We start from the raw sequence: 12,725 nt of genomic DNA, 5'->3' as shown, positions 1-12,725 counted from the left end.
AGCAAACAACCAACGCGAGAATGCCATGTCAGAAAGCCAAAGTAAATTCCAGGGAAAGCCTCTCTCTCTCTCTCTCAGCCCTTAGTTGTGGAGTTGAACAGAAGCCTCGGCCTCCTGCTCCAGCATCTTACGCTTCAACCCTCTCGCTTTCAGCGCCACGTATCCGACCAGCGCAATACCGACGGCGAGGCCGGCCGAGAGCAGAATGACGTTGACGGGAACGGGATCACCGCCAAACGTCTGGTGGAACAGGACGTCCAGCCCGGACTGCAAAAAGTTGAAGAGGCCCGACAGGCAGATGATGGTGCCGTACACGGTGCCAAACGTCTCAAAGCCAAACACCTTCGCGCTGTAGTCGGACACGGCGGTGTAGTAAAAGGGGCGGTAGAGCACAAAGAGGCAGACCTGGATGTAGGCGGCGCCCATGTTGTCGAGGACCCCCAGCACGCCAATGGTGGTGGCGATGGTGACGAGCGCGGTCAGGACGGTGACGGTGCTGGTGTGGTCAAGGAGGACGCCAATGAAGGGAATGGAGAGGATGCCGCCCACGGGCAGGGCGACGTCGAAGAAGTTGTTGATCTCGATGGCCTTGCCCACATCACCAAAGATGACTTCATACTGCGCCCGGATGGTGGCGACAAAGTAGTTGATGCGGAGCATCTGGATGACGGTGAAGAGGCAGATGAGGATGAACCACGGCGAAGCGATCTGACGCAGGGCCGAGCGGTTATGCATCACGCCCCAGACGCCCGAAATCTCGTTCTTGTTCTCCCGGCGAATCTGCTTGTCTACCTTCTGAGTACCCAGCAACTGCTCCACATCGGCCACGACAGACTCGCGGTGTCGGCGCTCCTCGCGCAGAAGAGCCGTGTTCTCGTCAATCTGGTCGTCGTACGGGTCCGGGTCGGATTCGTTCGCGGCCGCGGTCTCCTCTTGCAACTCGACCAGTTCTCCCACTGTCTTGTATGACTGCTTAGGCATCAACGCGAATTGAACGACAATAATGAAGACCGGAACGATCAAGTACACCTTGAAAAACTTCTCATGACCAAAGGTACCCTCGGATGCTTGGAAGATTAGGCGGTAGACCAGGAACAAGGCGCTAGAGGCGTCAAAAGCACCAGTCATGAGTGCGAGAATGAAGCCCGAGTGCTTTGGGAACGCATTGGACAGTTGGAAGGACGAGATGTAAGTGAATGGACCACCCAAAGCAAGGCAGAGGTATCCAATCAGAAAACCGTCAAAGGGAAGTGTCTTGGCATAAGCCATCAGAATTGAACCAATGATCAAGAACACACTTCCGACGAGTCCACAGACGCGCGGACCGGCGTGGTCAAGTAGGGCGCCAACAGGCAAAGCCGCGATATTGGTACCGACCGCTGCCACGGTAAACATGAGATTGAGATGAATCTCAACACACGTATCGTCGGGAGTTGAGTTGGTCTCGTCGGTGGAACAGACGTCGCTGTAAGCACCCTCTCGTTTGAGCACCGGCTTCAATGCTGCAAAACCAAAGGCGATACCCGCTGCAAAGAGGCAGTAGATTACGGCGATGGTGACTTGAACTACGGCAAATGGTCAGTACATGTTTCCGTGTGACAGTACATGGTATCACGGCGCCGGGCACTTATTTGACGGCAGGTGACGGGCTTATTGGTAAGACGAGCGACGTACGAATTCTTTTCCATTGCGGAACTTCAAAAGCACCAACGGCCAGCACGGTATCAGGCTTGCTCGCTGCAGGGTCCCATTCGTCGGGAAGAGGGTTGAACGTGAGACGTCCTGCCCTTATACTTGAAGCATCGCTGCCGCGTCTCGATCCCTGGGCTTGGGGCAGGAATTGGAACGTTTCCACCGAGGCCACACGGCTCAAAGACATGGTGGCTGATCAGTTGGTCGATGTTTCTTCTTGAGTGAGTTGCCAGCGAGTAAATTGAGAACGAGAGCCAGTGACCAATAAAATATTCAATAGGCAACTGTTAAAGAAAACAGCCGCCGAGAAATAGGTTTGAGGAGGAAGTCGAGCTGAGGTTAAGAGGTGGAGCCGAGCTTGAGATAGCTAGCCCAGCGAGCTCTGGTTCGCCAATGACAATCCGTCGATAGGCAGAGAGGTTGGCGAGACTCGATCGAATGGGGTAAGGCAAGGTAGGATAGAACAAGATACCACTGCAGAGCGGAATTTTTCAGATTTTTCAGTTGAGATAAGGCTCTTTATCTGTCGGATCGAGAACCAAGGCTTTGCTGCATGTCCTGCAGAAATTTCTGACGTAGTGTAGTGTAGGTAGTCAGTCTTTGGTGTTTCCCCCCCATTCAACCGGAATCGCGGGGCACACCATACAATGATGGATTGACGACAACCCCAGAGCTATGGAAGGGACGGCAGCACTCTCGCAGTCGTTCGCCGTAGATTGGAACTAGGACAGTATAGGAGAATGTTGTAAAGACGAGACAATGAACGAGAGAAATCGACAAGGTAAGGATATTTGTAAAATTAAATTATGCTCGAAGGAATTGTAGGAAGGGTGTCGAGGTTAATGTAGAGAAAATCTCCAACAGACAAGTGATCAGGTGGCGATGCGGGGAAGCGCCGATTGGGCGGTAGGAGGGGTGTTGCCAATGGAAAAACACGGGCAGAACACGCGGATGAATGGGATGCAGTTGGGCTTGGTTCACAGGGAAAGAGCCAGTGCTTTTTGGAGCAAGGCATCATGGGCAAGCACGGCAAGGTAGGGGAGGCGGGGGCAGAGTGGACAATATGTAAAAGAATAACGTAGAAAAGGCCCTTTGCCTCCTCCTACCTGCCTCGGTCTGCAAGTCTTGCCCAGCCGTTGTTACGCTGTTTCCACCAAAGACGACCGCATGCATGGAGGAGAGAATGGAAATCGGATGAAGGAATTGAACCGTCATGTGGCCCTCCTTCTCCGGTGGGCACCACATACCGTCCCCGATCTGCCGCCGTGAGCCGAACGGTATGGGCCCGGCCGCTCGGGGAATGGGAGCGACGGAATAGGGTCAATGATTTAAGAAGCCACCCCACACGATGGATCATGTCAGATTTGATGGGCAATTTTGTATGCGAGCTGTCACCTGAAGCTTAAGCTGATTGCAACTGGTGTTTATGAGACCCGTTGAGAAACAATTTCGGCCAACGCATGCCGTTGCAAGAGAGGACAGAAAACGTTCACAAAATGGCGTAGATGGAAACGGAAGGAAATCCTCTTGGTCCTTGATGCATTATTCTGTGATTCTTGTTACTGACCTAGGTAGTAGTTGGAGATGACATTCGCCGAAACCCCCAGATCAGCGCCAATTTACATAATAAAACGACTTAGCCACCTCTGTCGACACCATCTCCGCATCACCCTCTAACCCAATCGAAGCCAGTCAGCAACGGTGCCAGAGTCAGCGGTAAGACCGGCTACAACATTAGATTAGAAATTATCGCCTTGCAGCATTGTGCATCAATCGTACAGATATAAATCAATTGTTCTGCGATACCATCGTCGATGTGCTTCAAGTCAGGACCACAGTACACAACGTGGGCTTGATCAAGACTTTAAAACCCCCGTCTGATTGTCTGCTTCAACCACTGTGACGGCCCGGAGACGATATGCCCACGACTGCTATCCCACCGCATGCGGTCAGGGCACCCCCGATCTGACGGCCTCCGGCCCGAACGGCAGGGAAGAGGGCGGCGGCGGATGTGAGGCTGCACGTCTGCCGACGTCTGCCCCTGGACCCCCGAGGCCCAACTTCGCCGTGATCTATCCCGATGACTTTGTCTTTTATGGATGCTGGACCAACCTTGGTTGGCGAGCGCAAGGTAGAGTAGTCGTGAGCAGTAAAATTAAAAACTAACGTTGCGTCGGCAATACACGAAGCGGCTATAAGGGTACCCCCAACGCCCGCGGGCTACGCTCGTCATGAGACCACCCGCGAAAACAATACAGGCACGGTAGCAAGGCAAACAGCGATAGACAAAGAAAACGATGCGTCATGGTGACAATGTGCCGGCGAGGGCTGCCGTTCAAACTCTGCCCTTCTCCAAATCTTCCCGTCCATTCTTATGCAAACTACCCGAGTCGAGTATCCACCATCTCTAACCCCCTACTAACTGTTTCCTGTTGTAGTCTGTTTTGCGGCAAAACGTCGGCACCCAACCGCGAAAGAAAACACCTCATAAAGGTAATCGTAAGGCATCGTCGCAGATCGTGGCTCGAGTTGACATGGGCCGAATTCGCCGATAGAAAGGAGATGTCTGTCTCGGCTTGTCGTGATTCCTGGGTAGTTCCAGTTGCGCCCTCAGGCTGTTGAACTCGTCCTCTATCCATCGCTCCAACTTTTCCTCTCCAAACGTCTCCACAGCATGAAAATTATGCACACAAATTAGAAAAAGGCCATCAAAGATCGTAAGCGGACGTGTCGTGCCGATCCGTCGATACTCTAGAGGTATTCACGAGAAACAAAAGCAAAAACATCCACGCCAGGTAACTGCTGGTCATGGGCTCTTCACTTGTAGAATCTGATGATGGCCTTTGCGCTGCCGGAAATGGCCGTCTGGGAATTGCGTGTTAGTCAAGGGACGATGTCCATGCGCCAAAGTAGGTAAACTTACAGTACAGCCAGTGCCACCTCCGGTGTAGGAGCCGCCAACAAGCGCACACTTGCTGTTAGCACCCGTGATTTCAATGTTGAAATCAAGCTGGGCAGTCGATGTTGGTGCGTTGTTGAAGATGGAGATGTAGGTGTTGCCATCGGTGCTCTTGCCAACACCAATGTTGACGGGAGCCCAGTTACCAGCTCCAAGAGGGTCCTTGGAGCTCTTCCAGACGCAGGCATCCTCGACACCGTAGCCGAGCTTGTTGACGTAGTACTGGGCGGTGGTAGGGCTGTCGTTCCAGACGTAGTAGTCGGCGGAGGCGGGGTTGGTGAGAGCCAATTGCTGGCCAGGCTGGGGAACAGTGGCGATGACCATGGACTCGGTACCGGGGTAGTCGGTACGGCAGACGCAGGAGATGTCGTCGAGGTCGTTCTGAATGAAAACGCCGCCGGCTCCCTGTTCGCAGAGGGTCTTCTTGGTAGGGCGGGACAGCTCGAGGTAGCCATCGGCGTTGCAGTAAAGTCCACCAATAGACTGCTTGGTCGAGCCCTGAGCGGTGGGCCATTGGGTCTTCTGGTAGCCAACGGGGCAAGAGTAGGAACAGAAGGAGTTCTTGGAGCAGCCGCCGTCAGAGGCAACGGCAGTCTCGATGAATGAGATAGCGGCGTCACCGACGCTGTAGTTGGGGGTTCTCTGGATGCCAGTCCAGCCGTTGGTGCCGAGATAGCCGACGGCAACGGCGCCGTAGTCGGAGGGGAACTGGGAGCAAGGAATGGTGCCGCTGGGAAACTCGGCGGTCAGGCCCTTGCCTCCGGAGCTGCTGGAGCCTCCGCTCGAGGCCTTGGTGGAAGCGGGCGCCTGAGTAGAGGTGGAGGAAGGCGTCGGGGTCGGGGTGGGGGTAGGAGTCGGCGTCGGGGTAGGCGTCGGGGTGGACGAGGTGGAAGACTTCGCAACCTTGGCCTCGAAGAACTGGGCGTCCTTAGAAGTGGAAGCCACGGGGGCCTTGGAGGTCGAGGCCGACGGCAGAGGGGTCGAGGAGGGGGTGGTCTCGCCGACGACAACGAACAGGCCATCGGCGATGCCCTTCTTGGCCTCCTCTTCACTAATAGGCTTTCCTCCCAATTCGTAGGCGACCACAGTCGGGCCGGACTCGTACACGACGACAACGTCGCGCTGGTCGAGAGCGGTATCCCTCTTGACGTGGCGGTGACGGTGGTTGTGGGGTTGAGCAACAACACCGGCGGCGAGGGATGCCGCAATGGCGAGGTTAATGATGGACCTCATATTGTCGATTGATGTTGATATTCTAGAGTACGTGTTAGCGCAACTTGAACCTCAATTGCGTTGGAGGGTACACAAAAGGCGCTTCATAGGGGGGCGGTGAGACGCTGTATCAGCAGACAATGAATGAGCTTGAAAATGGCAAAAACTACAACTACAACATCAACGATGCAGTTGCTGCTTTGTTCATCGCTTTCAATGCCGCGCGCAAGGTGGTGGTATTTCCTCTTGCGATACTGTGTTGCGCGTTTTGCCCCGAATCGCTTTCGTGTAGACCCCTAATTGGGAGGCGTTTTCCCCCGTCACAACCACTCACTCACCCTTTTCTCGCGAGCAGTGCAGTCAGAATCGAGAATCGTTTCGATGTATGGCGTGCCTTGTCGGTGTTGATAGTGATCGAAACGGAGAAAATCGTACTAGGTGATTACAGGATAACGAGTGTTGGCTGATTCGGATTCAAAAGAGTGTAAGTGAGAGCGAACTCTCTAGTTGGGAATCAACGCGGTGAACGAGAATGAAGAGCTCGATGACCAGGAGAAACTGAGAAGAGGGAGAAGGAGAGGGTGAAGTGGAGGAAAACAGGGTAAAGAGGCCATGTCGTGGATCCCTTGGGAAATTAGGAAGACCAGGCGCGGCAGGTACGCCAGGTACAAAGCCGTACAAGCCACCCGGGCCTCCAAGACCATACCCAGGGCCCCCCCAAGCCTGCCCAAGACCACCCCCCAGGCACTATTATCAGAAACAAGACCAGACGATCCCGCCCGCGGGCTGCAGGTACAGACACACGCTTACGAGGGCACCCGCCGTACCTCGCAGCAAAGCGGTGCATCTGCCCCAGAAGGGGAAGGAAAGGGGGTTATCTGCCTGGATTGGACTAGCGGCAAATTAGAATTAGTGGTTCGTTGGATCCATTTATTTTTACGTTGACATTCACAAGCACCCAGACCGGGCCCTGACCTGTACCTGTCACTGTTTAACTCCATCGTTTTGCATTACTAGAGGATTACCGCAGTATATATAGACGCTACCCTACCCTCGAATTCTACACTATTTAACCTTAACCCTTTTCTTACCTATCCTTTCCTTTATTTTACCCTCTCCCTCGTTAAAGAATTACTAAAATTGCAGTTTTAATAACTTATTAATAAGCTAGTATTATTATTTAAAAATAAGTAACTTATACTTATATATAAATATTAAGAGTCTTATTATTATAAAAATAATAATAAATATATTAAAGTATTTAAAAGAGCTTTTTAATAAACTTTTAATACTATTTAAAACTATAATCCTTAAGCTATAAAAAGAAGCTAAGGTACTATATTAATACGGCTCTATTTATTTTATTAATATTAATAATAGTTCTTTTAATATAAAATATATTATTAATACTCTATAACTACGTTACTACGTTTTATAAATCGTATTTAATATTAATAAGGATTTTAACGTTATTTTTTAGTTCGTTTTTTTGTTTTTTTATTAAAGCTATTATTATAAGGTTAGTTTAGTTATTAATATTTTAATAAGTATTTTAACTTAACTTAAAAGCTCTTATAGCCTTTAAAAAAGGCTTTTAAAAAACTTATAATTAAACTTTTTACTTATTTTAAGTAAAGTTATTATAATTAAAGCTATAGCGTTACGAACTTTAATAATAAATAGTTAATAATATAATTATCTTTTTCTTATAATAAGCTTAAAAAAGTATTTTAATTTAAGTACTAAATAAGTACTATATTATTTTATTAAAACTATATTCTTGTACTTATAACTTAGAAAGAATTAACTTTCTTTGATAATAAAGTACTTAGACCTGTACCTGTACCTGTACCTGGACCTGGACCTGGACCTGGACCTGGGCCTTGACCTGCGCTCTCGCTTCGCGTTTAATTGCTGTTATTACTCCGTACACAGAAAGGCCAGGTACGGATACCGTACTTCCATTGGGTGCTTGGCTGATTGCTCCTTCCATCTTGAACTCACTGCTTCTCACCTGCCCGCGGGATCCCATAGTTCCTTCCCAAGGATCCCAGCCACAAGCCCACGACCGACTTGAGTGGACTCTGGAGGAACACAGAGAGGGAGGACCACAAGGTGCTGCATGCGAAGCCTGGGGACACATGCACATGCGCATAGCGGACCCAGAAGGCGCAAATCCCCCTCTTTTTGGCATGTCTGCATTGTGTCGTACGAGGAAAGTGGAAGGCGCCTGCAGCCAACAGGCGTGGCCCCCTTCCTCCTTCTTGGGTTCCTTCCTGGCCAAAAGACCCAGAAAGCAGCTGGTAATGGTCGGAAATCCGGGTCCAAGGCATGGGAAGCATATTGCCTTCATTTGCCATTTTCATCATCCATGGGCCAACTTGTCCAAGAAGAACGGCACATCTTCATGGATGCACTTGTACTTTGTGCCTTCATCCTGGCGCAGCGCCCAAAAACACACACAAAAAATCAACCCAGCTGTGGCACTCTCCCACGAGGCACTTTCAGGGACGTCCCGGTCACACTGCTTGACGCTCCCGCCGCGGCATCGACTTTCGTCTTCCACACAGCTGTCGTCCCATCATTTCTTTATTTGTATCATTCTTTTTCTGCTCGCCTCAGGCAAAACCAGTTCGTCCCATCGGGCGTCCATCCTATGCTTCTGGGCAGAAAATAAAAAGCAACGTCAGAAACCAAATTGACGACGGTACCTGTAGGAAACAACCGCAGCGCACATACGCAGTATACGACCCGACGGGATCTAATGCGAGACAAATCAACTGGCGAAACAAGCCATCACCGCCAACCATAGCCGTTGCGTGTCAAGCCACCGCCTTGTCCGCATTTTCCTCCCCCCCCCCTTTTTCTTCCAGAGTCCGCCTCTGTATCCGTATTCTCGCTGCACAATTGGACGAATGGATCATATCATCCCCGGACAAAGATGTTGTAGCGCTGCGGAAATATTCGTCGTCACCCCAGCTCCAACTCGACAAGCCCGGTCAGCCGAATGACGATCACCGCTGCCATTGCATGCGACAGTTTAACGGATTATTCCTACAAAGACACTACGCATACAATCCCAGTCAGAACCCTGTCCCCTGATACAACACAGCCAGCCTGTCGCCGTGTCAATTGACGGCTCGATTTTCCCTCTTGGTCTTTGTCGACGACTCTGGCCCTCACACAGTCGGATCAGATTGCCTTGGCACAATTAAAGAACCATGCATAGGTAAACCAATCCCTGCTCCCACTAACCATGGGCTGGCTTTTGGCAGCTTTGCTCAATTTCGACACTGCGAGGCAATTAACCGTCTGTCAAGCGCCTTTCCCGAAAGTGTCGACGACGTTATTTCCACTCGCCAGCCTGGTCAATTGGTCTCATTTGTTTTTATCGATTCGTCGCTATCGTTGTCGTCGCCCTTGGCTGTCGTCGTCGTCACCTCACATCTCAATTCGCTGAAGTGGGAATGGGATAACATCTGGCACCAGTAACTAGCCTTTTCCCATTGAACCATGGTCCTCCCCCCTATTGTTTGGGTCTTCTCCAGACTCCAAAAGCCAGTCTCCAACCATTCATTGTTGATTTCGGCTGTCCTTGGCACCGTGCTGCAGCCACCGTGCGCTACTACGATTGACATCAAGCGCTCATACGAGATTCGGTTGTAAGCGACGTTACACGGTTACCATTGACAATCGCCGTAGAGATGGATCACGGGTGGCGGGTGACGGAGGTTATTGCAACCCCAGTTACCCCTATTGTCTATTGGATTTCCGGTACAGATACGCACTCAAGGAGTAGGAAGAGCTTTGAAGTCTGGAGTCCAGCAAGCGCCACTGGCCAAGGGTCGAGAACAGATTCGCGACGAACCCTTCTTGCGCACGTACGGAGTACATGTCCATGTCATCTGAAATCTGGAGAATCCTTGACCGGCTGATGCATAGCTATCCTGAGCGGGAAAAGCCGACCTTCAGTTCAAGATGGCTCATGAGGAATATATCATCGGCCTACCAAAGGCTAATGTATACGAAGCTTCGCTACAGAATTCCGCCTGAAATGCGCGATGCAGTAGCTCAGTCAGCCCCCGCCACCAGTCCTACGTGGGTGGGCTTCTTTGTGAGGATTTGGCAAATCTCTCTAGCAACCAAATCTTATTTACAACCACGACGGCCAAAGTGCCAGATGCCATTTATCTTACAGGCTTCCGCTAGAACAAATGAATGGGGAATCGAGAAATTTCGGCTTCTCGTCGGGCTGTGGCTCATCTCCTCCCCAGGTATCCAAGAAGACCGTACCTAACTACTTTCTCAACAACAAAACTATGGGCCGAAAGATCAACGACAAAGAGCTAACTGGTCGCGATCCACGCCAATGGCTTCAATAGCGTTGCACATCGTCCATTATCCACCGGTCGCTAATTAGTAACGACGAACGCTCGTACTTGGCCCAACACTACCTCCAAATGTCCATCACCTGCAACTACTGCGGTTGCCAAGACGAAGGGACAACAAAAACATGGAGATCCAACCAAGCTTCGATCGTACTATCCTACCTAGGTACGGATACAGCGCGTGCTCGCTCAATCACGACCCTTCAAAGGCGTCATGCCTCTGGCCACTCACACCACCTACGAGGTATTCGTACTACGTACAGATATTCCTACAGGCCATGAACACTTACCTGCTGGGCCGTGCCATTTGCTTCGTCTCATTTCGGCCATGACGTCCACAAATCCACACCACAATTTCGGAAGTTACGATCGATCTGCGCTAGAGCGAAAAGCAATGGCTGCGCAGCCACCATCTTCCCACCTGAAACGTTGAAACATCGACAGCCTTCTGGGTCCAGGCCTGTACGATTTATCGGTCTTCACGAGAGGTGCAGGGAGAGGCCCTTCTCTCAAGGACCCAAACCCAAAGGCCTTTTACGAGGAGAGTCATGTCACGAGCCCTGCTGGCTGCTGCACGAAAGACCCTCCCCCTCATCGGCTCGAGAGTGCCGTGGGTTATACTTATTCGTACCTTACCTGGGGCTTGCGTAAGTGGTCGGCATCGACGATAATCTTGTTCGATTAATAGTCCCCCACTTCACGCCGGAATAGTACGATATACTCAAGTGAAAGTCACCCAATTGGTGGTCGAACTCGCGTCACTGGAAAATTACACCCACCAAACCTCGTACTTTGGAATTCGTGATTTTGAACATCACCGAGGCCCTCGTCCGCAACATCAAAGAAATCTGTCATGGCGCCTGCTTCCAGAACGAGAGATTCCTGGCGGGCGTCCGTTCCATGCCAGCAGAACGACGCGACTTTGATCAAAACAACGCCAACTCACCCACGAGACTCATACGCCTGATTTGCACATGTGTTACAAAAACACGCTATCTGACGATGCATTCCAGACTTGACGTTGGTTTGGTTATCGATCCCACGTTCAAGTGCTGCTCTTAGCTCTGGGCCACGCCCTCACGGCTTCTAGAGCCTCACGGGACGGGACCGCCGTTGTTTTGACCAGAGACATTGGTCAGAAACAGGGGGGACGATTGATTGTCAGGCACAGGAATGGCTAATGGCGGCACTTGGATTAATCAACTTATCTTTTCGTTGAAGTTATACCTCTTGATTGACGGGAGCTGTCGAGGCACGGCACCATCAATCGCATATCGCTGTCGTCTCGTTTCTTCCTGATGCAAGCTTTTGCGCCCTTTCCGTCTGGCAAGCTCGAGGCGCAACACGACTCGTGTTGCATAGCAAACACGACGTGGGCATAGCGTAGATGGTCGGTCGGTCACCAAAGCGTCCCGAACAGGCTACTTTTCTTGTCTCACTATTTGACCACCAGCTGGGCCATTGTTGACAAATTTTGTTATGGAGGGGCGAGCATTCCAGCGACTACCGGCAACACTTGGTCGGCGGCGGCAGCAAGCCGGCGTTGGATGTTGATTGTGCAGAAATGGCTACCGCCATGGCGCAACCGTTGAGCCCAGCGCAAGTGCGTACCGTGTCGACGGGATTGTTTGAACAAGAACCCATGCCTGGTCGTATGCAACCTCTTCCACTCTTAGGATGCTCAAGAAGAGGGGTTAGGCTCTACACTTCTTTTGATTATCACGATCCAGGGCGGGGGAGGGAAGCGGTTGTCTCTTTTCCCCTCTCCCTTTCCCACCCCTTCACAGCTGATGGATATCCCTTGGGTATCCGTTTGTATCTTCCCTTTTTTCTAATAGTGTCTCTGCGGTATGCTTGGCGAGAAGGCTTTGCGCGCTGTTTTCAAGATGGTCAAAGAGCAACAAAACTCTGCATCCCTCCCTCTCTCGACTTGGAGCTTACAAGTTCCCCTTCACTTACATTCGCAGCGAGGCACACGGCTCTTTCTGTGCCTTTCGCTTGGCTCGATTCGGCTTCTTGGCATGAATTACCATCACCTCTCATCTCATGAGTAACCTACATACCTGCATATATCTGAGCCAAAGAGGGAAGCGGCAATGTGTGTGTCCACCCAGGTTGTCTTCCGTGTCACGTTGAAACCCCATCGTGAGTCGAGTATCCCTTGCATGTAGGCCCTTGCAAGTTGCAACGACTTGTCGCATAGCAGGTGATGCTACAGTCTGAGGAGGGATCGAGATTGATTATTGTCGTTTGTCTGGGACAGAGCAAGTTGAGCACCGTGACCAGAAACGGCAACCAAGGATGAAATGAAATAGAATTCAAAGATTTGATGGACCTGATGTCTAAAAGGCATTGAAATTCCGATATTCTGTCTCCTCAAGGAAGACCTAGAGCCTCGAGGCTAGACTTTCTGCAACGACCGCTATAATACATGAGAGGGAAAAGCCGATATCAGGATCCTCAGTGTGAAAAAC

At 51.0% G+C, this 12,725-nt stretch overlaps 5 protein-coding genes across 5 annotated transcripts; 2 read left to right on the top strand and 3 right to left on the bottom strand.

Annotated features, from left to right (window-relative positions):
- Positions 1-81: 81 nt before the first annotated feature.
- Positions 82-1,879, bottom strand: CLUP02_06132 (major facilitator superfamily transporter; the record flags this gene model as incomplete). The annotated part of the gene is made up of 2 exons (XM_049285135.1): positions 82-1,565; positions 1,675-1,879. 2 exons carry the CDS (start codon positions 1,877-1,879, stop codon positions 82-84), a joined length of 1,689 nt encoding a protein of 562 aa, XP_049142278.1.
- Positions 1,880-1,979: 100 nt separating this feature from the next.
- Positions 1,980-2,937, bottom strand: CLUP02_06131 (uncharacterized protein; the record flags this gene model as incomplete). Its single annotated transcript, XM_049285134.1, has 5 exons — positions 1,980-2,166; positions 2,232-2,250; positions 2,334-2,414; positions 2,559-2,689; positions 2,753-2,937. The coding sequence occupies 5 exons, from the start codon at positions 2,935-2,937 to the stop codon at positions 1,980-1,982; spliced, it is 603 nt and encodes a 200-aa protein (XP_049142277.1).
- A 1,059-nt stretch (positions 2,938-3,996) lies between these two features.
- On the top strand, positions 3,997-4,314 carry CLUP02_06130 (uncharacterized protein; the record flags this gene model as incomplete). Its single annotated transcript, XM_049285133.1, has 1 exon — positions 3,997-4,314. The coding sequence occupies one exon, from the start codon at positions 3,997-3,999 to the stop codon at positions 4,312-4,314; it is 318 nt and encodes a 105-aa protein (XP_049142276.1).
- Positions 4,315-4,509: 195 nt separating this feature from the next.
- CLUP02_06129 (beta-glucosidase) lies at positions 4,510-5,884 on the bottom strand (the record flags this gene model as incomplete). Its single annotated transcript, XM_049285132.1, has 2 exons — positions 4,510-4,557; positions 4,616-5,884. 2 exons carry the CDS (start codon positions 5,882-5,884, stop codon positions 4,510-4,512), a joined length of 1,317 nt encoding a protein of 438 aa, XP_049142275.1.
- A 119-nt stretch (positions 5,885-6,003) lies between these two features.
- CLUP02_06128 (uncharacterized protein) lies at positions 6,004-12,556 on the top strand (the record flags this gene model as incomplete). Its single annotated transcript, XM_049285131.1, has 22 exons — positions 6,004-6,119; positions 6,219-6,273; positions 6,371-6,444; positions 6,502-6,655; positions 7,696-8,438; positions 8,545-8,682; positions 8,737-8,861; positions 8,976-9,351; positions 9,412-9,525; positions 9,566-9,658; positions 9,707-9,977; positions 10,038-10,137; positions 10,461-10,584; positions 10,696-10,861; positions 10,984-11,300; positions 11,342-11,411; positions 11,496-11,623; positions 11,752-11,854; positions 11,928-12,056; positions 12,114-12,301; positions 12,366-12,375; positions 12,455-12,556. The coding sequence occupies 22 exons, from the start codon at positions 6,004-6,006 to the stop codon at positions 12,554-12,556; spliced, it is 3,696 nt and encodes a 1,231-aa protein (XP_049142274.1).
- Between the last annotated feature and the right edge of the window lie 169 nt (positions 12,557-12,725).

This window comes from Colletotrichum lupini, chromosome 3 (genome assembly GCF_023278565.1).
Source record: "Colletotrichum lupini chromosome 3, complete sequence".
Taxonomy (NCBI): domain Eukaryota; kingdom Fungi; phylum Ascomycota; class Sordariomycetes; order Glomerellales; family Glomerellaceae; genus Colletotrichum; species Colletotrichum lupini.
Note: the sequence above shows the minus strand (reverse complement) of the source record. Positions and strands in the feature narration are given on the sequence as shown.